We start from the raw sequence: 12,736 nt of genomic DNA, 5'->3' as shown, positions 1-12,736 counted from the left end.
TGCAATAACAATAACAGTAATTATAAATCTGTGTCTGTCCTAGTGATGTTTATGAGCAGCTGTTTTTGTTGACTGCCTCCCATGCATACAAATAGATCTCTAAACAGAACTCACCATTTGTCTCCGTAGCAGGCTGGGGAGGGGAAAGAAAAAAAAAGATATTATTAGAAAGGCACATAATGAAATGCAGCTCACATTACTCTCTCAACAGTATTAGAGATGAGATTTAAGCTCAACTGACAGCACTTAGTGCATGGCTTTGTATTGGATTGACTGGACCCACTGCCTTCTCATTTGACTGGAAATCTTTATTTGCTTATGTGTTAGTTTTGTGTCCTCCCTACTTCAGGTTGCCCAACAAGTTACCCAGTACTGCTTCTGTGAAATTTTCGCAACCATTTTTCTCTCACCACTCAGGCAGTCTTGAATGGTCTTTCACAAACAGGAAAAGCCAATTATTTCTATGAAATCAAGTGTTGCTACTAGTCAGGCACTGTACAGGACCTATGGAAACTATGCTTAACCTTCCCTCGTAAAGGTTAAATGGTGAGAATGAGTGGTCTGGCATTATGCAGCAAGTCTTTGAAGGACAGGACACAGATTCCAGGTCACCTCAGCCCCAGTTCAATGCCGTAGAGGGCCTCCACTCACCTCAGCAATACCAACTCACAGGCTGTTTCTGCAATGTGCAAAATCCAAGTTCCACATTGGAGCAGAACCAGAATGAGATATACATAGCACAATTTTCCTTGTCATAACATGCCCATAGAATATAATCTATATTCTTTTATTGGCCTAGACACTTTGTTTTGGAGTGGTTTGGACATACTTGACATAATACTATGCGACTATTTATCACACAGTGAGTAAAATTATGAACAGTCTTTCTAACAAATTGCTGCTGGGTGGGTTTTTCTGTTTTTCATTGGAAGTCTCATATTTCTATGTTTGACAAGAAGTTCACAAATTCAAGGTAAAAAACACCCTTAAATTCTAAGCTCTGACAATAGAGGTTACAGATATAGCAAATGATAAGGTATAACAGCAATTCTGCAAAGTAGGGTGGGATTTTTACTTTTATTCTTACTATAGTTCCCCTCCCAACTGTTTTTCTTTCTCCATATAAATAATCTGTTATCTTTTGTACATGCAGGTTTTGTCTGTATGACTTATTTTTCCAGTGTGATAACCATCTGCAACCTCTATTAGAAGCAATGAACAGTACAAGATCAGAATGTTGAAAAACGGCAAAAATCAAGTCCATGCAGTCCACAAGAATATTAATTTTGGTAATTTCTACCATCTGTATGATGGAGAAGAAAATGGTATGGCCAGAATACTCAAGAGAGATTCAAATGCACATGTTATTCTAGACCTGACTTTTGGCACATAATGATGGGAATGATTTTGAGGGCAATTGTAACTGTGGACCCTAAAACTGATAGGATTCATATAAAAATTTTAACCAAATGCAGAAAAAAAGTAACTTCAATATAATCTCTTTATGTGGAAGAGCTTCAGAAAGAAAGCTGTGAAACTGTCAGAATGTCCTATTTTACCTTTTTAATGAAAGGTTCATTTTCAATCTGAAATAACTGTCGTGTGAAAATTTCAGCAAATGGCAGAAAAAATATTGTAAATACAAAAGCCTGATATCTCATTTTATCATTTTGATTCACCTGAACTAAAATTAAGTCAAACTGTCGCTTCACAGTTTTTGTCAGATTTTGATAATTTATTCTGACCACCTAAGAGGGGAAACCCACTTTTTGCCTAACCAAGTAGAGGATATAATTTATAGGTTTAAGAGAGATAATGCCTAATTGGTATGAGCTGGCATAATAAAATGCTTAATATCTAAATGTTACATAAGCAGGCAAAGTTTTTAATCAACAACTTCTGCTTCTTATTTTTCTTAATGGAAACTACCACCCACATACATCCTTGCCCAGCCTAAAGGCAGGATTTTGACCTTAAAGTGTCAGTTACAAAAAACAGTGAGTAGAATCTATTTCTTGACCTGATTTCTCCTGAAACAGCCCTCTATCAGTACTCCACAGTTTGTTGTTATTTCAATAGTTGGTGAATTTTAAGACATCCAACTCTTTAAAACCCAGTGTCATTGTGGAAAAGTGACCGAGTCCACTAAAAAACTGTTTCCAGACTTGGGCATATGCAAATGCTGAAGGATTGATTTTGATCTCACATTTCACTGAGTTCGCTGGTATTATTCAGGTTTATATTGATACATGAAAAATAAGGATGGGGACTTCAGAAAAAAAAAATAAGCATGCAACTGTACACAGATACAGATTAATAAACCAAAACCTTTTCCAAACAAATAATCCATAAATCTGCAATGTCAGTAGACTCCTCTTACATTCTGGACTTTTATTGCACTTATATCATCTCATTACATTTTGTTATCACCAGATATGCATAAGACAGTATCCAGTCCACGTATGCAAGTTTTGAAATGAAAGTGCAGCTTGTAAAACAAGCTGAAGGTACATGGGCAAAGTGCATAACACTCATTTTGAAGACTTAATTTCCTTTTGAACTCCCACTCGCACACAGATTTCTAGCTAATGTGGAAGAAAAAAATAACAAGTAAAGCTTGCAATATTCAAAAATTAAAATCACATTACCATCTCTTCTGTTAAAGACTGCTGATGGAGGACAATCATACCTATATATGTTGAATCCTCTTATAATCGTTAACAGAGAGTAAAATGTTTCTACAGTTTCAATAATTATAAACTACAATATACCCATATTGACTAATCAGAAAGCATAAATGTGCTAAAGATAAAAACTGGCTAGCTCATGGAAAAGCTTCTCTATCAGCAGCAAAAGCTCACAAACTGAAATCAATGTAGCAGTCCATTTGGTGCATAAACCAAAATGTGAGTCCCTGACTGAAGAACACGGAAGTCAGCAATTGACTGAAATCCAGGCTGGTACTCAGTGTCTGAAAACCGCTGCTGAATGTTTTAAGCTGAAGGAATCCCTTTCACCTCTCCTTTCCACTTCCTTCTCAACAAAATTAGGTCTTTAGTCTTGTGAAAATCAACACCAAAATACTGTTTCAAAAGGAATATCTCTGTGTACATGTATTACTCGTCTGAGTAGCAACAGCTTCCCTCTCAATACCAGTCTGACAACTGAGACCTATATGACGCATTTCTAGTCTCTGAAAGTTTCGTAAATAAACAACAGATTCACAGTTCATAGTCACATACAAAGGAAGGTTATATCACCTGTGGTGTACCAAAGAGGAATCTAATTTAGTCTAACCAATGCTACTTTGAAATCTACACACAAAAAAACTTCTGAACATTTGTAATATTAGCCCCTAACTTTGGCAAACAACATGGTTTATGTGAATTAAGTTACATTAGAGGTTGGCCAACCATGGTTGTGAGCACATTTAACTGGCAAATAACCCAAGTGCATATTGAATGGGTGGGAAACATCTCACCTAGTTTAGTCACATAAAAACTAGGCAAGTATACTCACTCAGTGGCTGGAGAAATGAATGAGTAATTGCATAATAATTCATTATGCAGAAATAAGCAGAAAAAGAAGGACAACATAGGAAAAGGAAAGACAATCACCAACGATGCAAAAAAGGCAGAGGTCTTCTTCACCTTCTTCACCTCTGTCTTTACCAACACTGTTGGGTCCCAGGCTTTGGGAACAAAATTGCCGATTGATCCAAACACCGACCCACCGTCAGTGAAGGAATAGTACATGAATTACTACAGGAGCTTGTCCCCTACAAATCAATGGGCCCTGACAACATCCACCCCAGGGTGTTGAGAGATCTGGCTGACATCACTGCAAGGCCACTCTCCATAATCTTTGAGAAGTCATGGAGAACAGGGGATGTCCCAGAGGACTGGAGAAAGGCAAATGTTACCCCTATCTACAAGAAAGGCTCAAGGGAGGATCCGGGTAATTATAGGCCCATCAGCCTTACTTCAATCCCTGGGAAAGTTATGGAACAAATCTTCCTGAGGACCACCACAAGTCAAATGAAGCATGTGATTGGGAAAAGCCAACATGGCTTCACTAAAGGTAGATGGTGCTTGACAAACCTGGTGGCCTTCTATGACAAAGTGACTTGCCTGGTTGACATGGGGTGGGTGGTGGACATTGTCTACCTGGACTTCTCCAAGGCCTTTGATATGGCCCCCCACAGTCTCCTGCTGGAGAAATTGATGTGTTATGGCGTAGACAAGTGGTCTGTGCAGTGGGTGGGGAACTGGCTGACAGGCCGCACCCAAAGGGTGGTGGTAAGTAGCTCCTTTTCCAAGTCGCAACCTGTTACTAGTGGGGTCCCCCAGGGATCAATATTGGGCCCAATGATATTCAACATCTTCATAAGAGATCTGGATAATGGAAACAAGTGTAGCCTGACGAAATTTGCTGATGACACCGAGTTGAGTGGGGAAGTACACACTCCAGAAGGGAGAGCTGCTCTGCAGGGAGATCTGGATAGGCTGGAAGAGTGGGCCAGCAAGAACCTTATGAAGTTCAACAAGGACAAGTGTAAGGTCTTGCACCTGGGAAAACATAATCCAGGAGTGCAGCACAGACTGGGACCCCCCTGGCTGGAACGCAGCTCCGTGGAAAGGGACCTGGGGGTCCTGGTGGACAGAAAGCTCAACATGAGCGAACAGTGTGCTGCTGCGGCCAAGAAGGCCAACAGGATGCTGGGTTGCATCAAAAAGGGCATCACCAGCAGAGAGAAAGAAGTCATCATCCCGCTCTACTCAGCGCTTGTCAGGCCACACCTGGAGTACTGTGTACAGTTCTGGTCCCCTCTATACAAAAAGGATGTGGACAGGCTGGAAGGGGTCCAGAGGAGGGCCACCAAGATGATCAAAGGACTGGGAAGCTGCCATATGAGGATAGGCTGGGAGAACTGGGTTTGTTCAGCCTTGAGAAAAGGAGGCTTAGAGGGGATCTCATCACCATGTACCAGTACTTAAGGGGCAGCTACAGAGAAGATGGAGACTCCCTTTTTACACGGAGTCACATGGAGAGGACAAGGGGGAAGGGACACAAGTTGCTCTTGGGGAGATTCCAATTGGACATGAGAGGAAAATTTTTCACAGTAAGGACAGTCAACCATGGAATAATCTCCCCAAGGAGGTGGTTGACTTGGTGACATTGGATACTTTTAAGATCCAGCTGGACAGGGTGCTGGGCCATCTTGTCTAGACAGTGCTCTTCCTAGAAAGGTTGGACTAGATGATCCCTGAGGTCCCTTCCAACCTCTGATTCTGTGATTCTGTGATTCATCTGTCACTAAAATAGGTGTGGCACCATGATGATGCCCTGGCATCTCCAGAAGATGATCCACCTCATCTAGCTTGGACAGCTGTTCAAGGATGTGATAACTCACCTGATGAAAATTTCCCTGCCTCACCATAGACTTCAGATGGAGTATGGCCAACCAGTTTAGATGAGACACCCTAATTTATCAGTGTTTTCTCTGGATTATATAACTTTTAATAGTGGCATCCAGAAATACAAAAGAAGCTCTTCCTGGCCATATGGCACGTGGAAATGAAATAATTAGCCCTGGTGGTCAGAAGCCCCTCTCTCACACAGGAGCTGGTTATTACAAGTCAGTTTGATGTGTGATAGCTTATGGATGTTAGCAGCAGTCTGTATCACCTACTACATGCTTTACCAAAGCCTCTACAGGAATCTAAACAAGGCTGAGACTTGAGTTTCCAAAAGGTTGTGAATAGAAGAACAGGTAGTCGTGACGGGCATTGGAAATACAAGGGAAGTGTGAGGTTGGGGTAGTGGAGGATACAGGAGGACTATGGGAAAGTTTGGGACATGAGGTTGAGCTCTTGACTTATGGAGATGTATGAGCATGTGTTAGTGGAGAGGAAAAGGATACAAATGCCACAATGAGGTACTGGAGCTAAATTCATAGAATCAGACAGTTAAGCTGCATAACTTAAAACAGATAATGTTATTCCACTTAAGTAATGTCACAATAAGTAATACCTTATGCTATAGATTACCCTGAAGCTATGAACAGCTGAAATGAACTTTCAACAGCCTACTAGTTTTTGTTCTCCAAATTAATTGCATTGTGTAGCACCGCAATTCCTGGCCTCTACAATAAATTATCACAAGATGAGCAAAATGCTACACTTTACTACAAAAGAGAGGAAACACAAAATCTCAGCTGTTACTTTTTTGGCATTAAATATTTCAGCTGGATTGGAGGAACAGATAAGACTAATTTACAAGTATATCCAGTGGCTAAAAAGGCATCAATTTCAATATCAAATATATTGTGTTATAGCAAAAAAAAATTTCCATTCAAATATGGAGTACCAAAATAAATTCCCATGTATAATCAGACCTATTAAAAATAGCAGCACTAAGACCCAAAGGAAACAGAAATCTTTCTCTCTTCCATGCAGACAACACAATTCTTATCTTGCAAAAGCAACATACTTAAGCCTTTTCCTCTCAAACTCATCTTAAGCTGCATTATTTACTCAATCATATCAAGAATATGCATTCTTAGTTTTCTTACCTGACTCCAGACCACCTGAAGAAGAAGCCAAGTTAGGAGTGCTGGCACGGAAAACCAGCCCATGTTATCCAGTCAGCAGTTGCAAGGACAGAATTCCAGACCAACTTGGTATTTAAGACAGCGAATATCATAAATCAAAACCTTTGTCCTTTCATCAATGATTACCTTACCTACCCTTTTCTTGTCTAGTAGGCGAAGTCCATCATTGCTATATTATAACTAACATATACTTCAACTATTTTTAAGCATTGCTGTGAAAAGAAGTATTGGACACAAATTGATATACAGGATGAAATGGACACAAGAAAGCAGAAATACAGAGGCAACAGACACATTAAAATACAGGAAATTCCATTCAAACACAAGAAAACTTTTATTCTAAGGGTTTTTAAGCACTGGAACAAGTTACCTAGAGAAGCTGTGAAGTCTCCAACCTTGGAGACCGTCAAAACCCATCCAGACATGGCCCTGAGGAACCTGCTGCATGTGATTCTAGGGACTAGGCGATCACCAGAAGTGCCTTCGCACCTCAACCATCCTGTGATTCAGTTAATAAATCTGGCACTAAAACCTTTTGAATAACTGAAGGCTAGTGAGACTCTAAGCAGGTATGACATTAATATATTAATAAATGTTTTTGACAGAAGGTGAAAATGGGAAATGTGTGCACCTAAAAAAATCTGTCAGCAACATAATTTCAGTATCTTGCTTTTAGAAAAGGCAATGCCATTTCTGTTGTTGACAAATGTGAAACACTGTAATTGTCAGTAAATGATAGTATGGTATTCTTCTGGACTATTTAAAAATTTCATACAAAATAATTTTTTAAATGTCAGTACCATTGTACTATGACCACTGTCTGTTACTCTTTGGAGTTTGAGTTTCTTCCAACGTCAGTCATCTTTTCTACTTACTAGCTGCCAGAGTGTGCTGAAATTGCCACAGGTTCTTCTTACACTTAAACTGAAGGCACGCGTGTAATTTATGATCAGACTTGGCTAACATTTCACTTTCCCAGAACACCTACCTGGTTAGAATGTCATAAAAACTAAAAATGGCATTTAGATTTTGCTTTGTAAATACAGACTCCCAAATAATTATATCAAAATAAATAACATTTCTCAAACTATTTGAAGTACTGGAGCTGATATGAAAGAACGGGATGATCCTAACTCATGAAGACACCTGAACAATTTCTAGCCACTCAGATCCATGCTTATTTCATTGCTGACCCATTGAGAAGTAGCAATTGTGGATACTGTTGTTCCTATAATGTTAGTTTTTTCAACAAAAGTAACAGTAAGTATTGTAATGCTCAACCCACCAATAACGATGGTGTCAACTGTTGCCAAATCAGTGATGTCTGGAAGGTTGAAAAGCTCTTTTGTCAAGACTTCTGCAAGTTTGGCAGTCCTTGAATTCTAACAAGTACTTCAGACCAACTGAATCAGGTCTGTACATTGAAACATTAGGTGCTAGGAACCTGGTGTCTAGGCTGTACACACCTCCAAGTGTTTTACTTCAGACTGGCTCTGATTTGATCCCAAGGACTAGACATCAGTGGCAGCAACCAGCCTGCACTAGGCAGGAATCTGAAGGACATACTCTCTTTTAGTTTCAAAACAAAGGAATTCAACTTGGACACTCCAAAACTGCTCTGTGATGTGAACTAAAGCATGGTAAGTGGGAAGGACGATGGTGATGATACTTGCTTAAAAAAACCACTCCTGATCAAAACTAAAAGACTACCATAGCTACTGTTGAAAGAAAGCTAAAAGCCTGTTTTGCTACCCCTTTTGTCCCTTTTACATGCAAATAATCAAGACAATCTGCTTTCTGTTCCCACATCCTCACTTCTAAGATGCATTCAGCCAGCACTGAGACCTCACACCAACCTCGTCAGGGTAGGAGATAGGATGATTTTCCTGTCACAAAGAAGGGCTGTATGAACCCCTGTGTCATGACCAGCTAAAAAGTGAGTTGCCCAAAGAAACCACTAGAAGGTGTTGGAATTGGCATATAGTGACACCAAACAAAGGCGCATCAGAGTTATACGCTAATGCTGCATCGTAAAGTACAATCCCTGTACATATTTTTCATCCAATTCACACTGCTTTTTAACTAAGAAAACTCAGAGGTTTGACACCTCAACCAGTCATCTGGTATAATAAAACAAGAAGCAATAGAAAATTAAACAATATATGAACAGCAGAATGTCAGGACTATTAAGGCAGAAGTTCTTGCCACAAATTTCAGTGTCACCCATGAAATAGCTAAATGGTTTTTTAATACATGTTGAGGAGAAAGTAATAAATAGATGGGCATTCTTAAGGTTTTTTTCCTATCCAGTTAGGGAATATCTTTTCTACAGAGCTCATCCACTTTTGTCACCACATTCTCCACAACGGCAAACATGTTGCTTTATCACTGACTTACTAGCTACCGTCAGGCAATATACCTACCCCTTATTTTCCTTAAGGGTTTTGCTACATGTATCCTTGTATTTTTCTTTGAAGATGAAAAGCTGTATGGCCATATCACACTTCTAAGACCGAGGCTCACAGTAAGAAATAACTGAGTATTACTGGAAATGAATTAATAAAGGATAGCACAACTTATTTGAATAGATGGTGTGCGTTTTCCGATATACAAAAAGAACTGCAGTCTTAGGTCTTGTCTTTATTCTACAGTGACTTGGCATATAATAGCCAAAAGTAATGCATAACCTTTCTTGATACAGTCAGGGACCTGTGGAATTCGAGGATGTTATTTCCATTGCCATTTTGATCTGCAGGTAGTGGCCAGTGTCCTGACTACAAGCTCTGTATTTGATGAAAAGTAAAAAAATGAAATACAAAGCAGAAAAGTAAAAATATTAAACACAAAGCAGAAAGAACAGGTCTTTAGCTGGTTTCTTGCTTTTTCCTTTCTTGCAGTTCTTTGCCTCAAACATGTTTCACAACTTTTATGGGTGCTAAGCTATCTAATGAGCCCTGAGTAACTATAAGAGACACCTGCAAAACCTGAGCTTTTGCCAACCTATTACATTTATTTCCCCTTAGATGCACATGCTCCCATGCTGCTAGTAGAAGCAACGAAAAGGAAAGACATCAGAACCTGATGCGGAGGTTGCTGCAGATCTGTTGGAGTGACCTCTTGGATCTCCTGCCAAGTTCACTTTGCTAGCACCAGGCAGGTGGGGAGCACCACGGAGCAGACAGCGTGTTCCCTTGGACAGGCACTGTCTCTTTGTGTCTGCTCAGGAACACCATTGCCGGTGGGCACACCTGCAGCGCAGGTAACAATACTGCAGCGCTTATCCCATCTTGCTGCAGAACAAGGAACGTTCATCAGGCATTGTCCAATGCAGATGGGAAACAACACCTGCTTTAGTCTTCTTCATCTACATCTGCAGATAATAATCCAGGAAGAGACAGTAATGGGGGCAGAGAGATTGGAAAAGAATGAGTGAAGCACAGGAAAGCAAGAATGCTCTTTTTAGAAGCCAAATGAACCTAATTTCAAAATGCAATGTCAGCTAACTACAGAGAACCAGAGACAAACAACTTAAAATACCTCTATAAAGACTCTTTCTAGCATTTTTGTAGGCAGCTTCCTATTTGAATAGTTTTGTTGATCTTCTGTATTTCAGGACAGATGCTTTGATAATGCTGCAATCAGTATACTGCCCAGTGAACCACTGTGATTCATGGTTGCTTGTGACATTTGGGTGGAACCTGACTGATCATGAGTTTCAACATCAACTGCAAGTGATACGAATTCATTCAATAATCTTGAAAAGTGCTGGCCTGTAGAGCGTTATGTAGCTCACTTAGCAGTGCTTACAGACCAAATGTTAAAGAGAAGGATATTCAAATGGTGTATTATTCTCAGTATATTGTTCCTTGCCCCGTCTCAACTTCCTGCATTACCTTGCACAAAACAGTTTCACTTTTTCAGTCAATCTCCCAAATGGGGATAACACTGCAATAGTATCTCCTTGGCTGATGAGGCAAAAGCACCGATGAAGATAAGGGCTGTCAGATAAACCTGCAAGATAAGATACTCACTCAAATCCAAAATGTTTTGAGTTGAACACCTAAGGGTTTCAAGTTAGGAAATTCCAATGGTTACAAACCTAGCAGGAGTCATATGTAATGTAATATAAGAAAGTGAAAATTACAACAGATACCAAATACAAGTGTTACATCTTCTTGCAGACGAGCAAACAAGGCGTGTTTGCTTTGGTTAAGAGTTATCAAGAAAATGAAGCAGACCTTCAGTTTCCTCCCACTGCTTAGCTACAGGTAAATTTAAAAGCAAGGTTAAAAAACAAATGGCAGAAGCTTTGGTGTATAATGTTGCATCCCTTACAGCCCCCTGCCACTTCAGACATGTACTTTAACCGTTATATTTTATTTGGTGTGAGAAAACAATATTTTATAAATGTAATAATTACTCATACAGGATTACACCTCTGCCCCTCTCACAGGAATCCAAATTGTGTTCGACATGTTTTCACAGAAACATATTTTATGGTAGACGTGAATCAGATTACAGTGTGAAACAAAGTGTGACTGATATGCAGCTACTAAAGTGGCTGTAGCTGGCCACTGAGTATCACGCTGCTACAGAAACATACTCCAGGGATGCTTAGTTCTCTCAGATGATGGCACATGAGCCTTAGCTGGGAGAACTGATCTCCTCATTCCAGAGGCCCGTAGCAACCCCAGACTACTGCGTGTGCTGCCAGAGCACAACTTAGAAGCCCTAAGCAACACAACGAGATAACGAAGTGAACCTGCACTTGGCACCTGATGGGCCTCATCACCGCAGCAGGTTGAATCAGCGAGGTCGTTGACATGTGTGCAGTTTCAGAAAGCAAGAAGTCAAAAGTCAGCGATAACGTCGTTGCCCCTTACCGCGGAATGCGACAGTCCTCAGATGCCCCCGTGTGACTCCGGCATGCACTACAACGCTCTCGTTTTAAGGACGACCTCTAAAGAACGCGTTTGGGGAAGAAAGGGTCTTGCAAGTCAATGGAGTTTTGCATGAACATGTTACATTTTATGTTCACTCGTGAATTGGGGAGCACTCAGTTCTTCCCAGAGTGGAGTCCTGGGGGGACACAGCTTACTTGCCACAGATGATAAAGCACACAAATCTGTAAGTTTGAGGTTTTAAAGTAAGATAGAAATATTCTTTCTGTAGATTGGAATGACCCCAGACAGACTCTTAACCCTAAAATATATAAAAGATTTATTGCATTTTATGAAACATCTGGATAGAAATCCCATATCTAAAAGCACCTCAGAATACAACTACTTAGTGAATTAGCATCCTTAAATACTATAGTTATTTAGAGACAACCCAAAAATATTCAGTGCCCTCTTGTGGTTTGAATTATGACAGAAGAAAAATTTGTAAGAAACTACTGAAGTTTGAACAGTCTCATAACTGAGGTGGCACATAAATTGCACCTCTGGTGACACTGCTGCCACAACTGTCACCCTGGAGATAAAAGCCATCTTCTTACTGTCTTCCCTCCATACCTGCAAAAACAGAGAACCTAATGCAAGGCTTTCTAAAAAACAAGTGTCTATTACTGTTAAAAAGCAGGTCTGCCTAAGATGTTTTTAATTTTAAACATCATCCTGGTCTCTGCAATCCAAAAAAATACCCTCCCCCCCAAACAAAATGCTTTAAGCATTCAAAAAAAAAAAAATCTGATTTGTAAGAGGTTCAGATTCTTTCAAACTACAAATACATTCTGAGAAATATAAACTCCTCCAGCCATAGAACTAAACATGGCAGGCTAACTCTGGAAATTATTGATGCTAAGTTTCTTAGTTACTCTATTTACCCCTGAGGCTCACATCAGCCCCAAGATACTGAGGGCACAGCCAGGGGGGCTTATAAAACATACAGAATATGAGACAATACTTAGTAGCTAAGTAATATAATCTTACCTATTGAATTGCTGATTACTTTAAAAGACAGAAAGGGGAGTGATACGCAAAGAGACAGGGTAAACTTGTGAGTCTTGCTATAGGGAAATACAGAGGAAAAGAGAGACAGGAACCCAAGAGTAGAGAAAGAACAGAAAGTAATAGGCTGGAACACTTCTCCATGAGTAAGCGTCCTCACAAGCTTAATCAAGTT

At 40.0% G+C, this 12,736-nt stretch overlaps 1 protein-coding gene across 1 annotated transcript in view; it reads right to left on the bottom strand.

Moving 5' to 3' along the window:
- The window catches only part of MEP1B (meprin A subunit beta), a 28,643-nt gene extending 22,006 nt beyond the window's left edge, over positions 1–6,637 (bottom strand). The window contains exons 1-2 of the mRNA XM_075086166.1: positions 6,575–6,637; positions 115–133 (exon numbers count right to left, since the gene is read on the bottom strand). Of these exons, the coding sequence (XP_074942267.1) occupies positions 115–133; positions 6,575–6,637 (82 nt within the window). The remainder of the gene's footprint in view (positions 1–114; positions 134–6,574) is intronic.
- Positions 6,638–12,736: the final 6,099 nt, after the last annotated feature.

The sequence above is a fragment of the Phalacrocorax aristotelis genome, chromosome 2 (genome assembly GCF_949628215.1).
Source record: "Phalacrocorax aristotelis chromosome 2, bGulAri2.1, whole genome shotgun sequence".
Taxonomy (NCBI): domain Eukaryota; kingdom Metazoa; phylum Chordata; class Aves; order Suliformes; family Phalacrocoracidae; genus Phalacrocorax; species Phalacrocorax aristotelis.
Note: the sequence above shows the minus strand (reverse complement) of the source record. Positions and strands in the feature narration are given on the sequence as shown.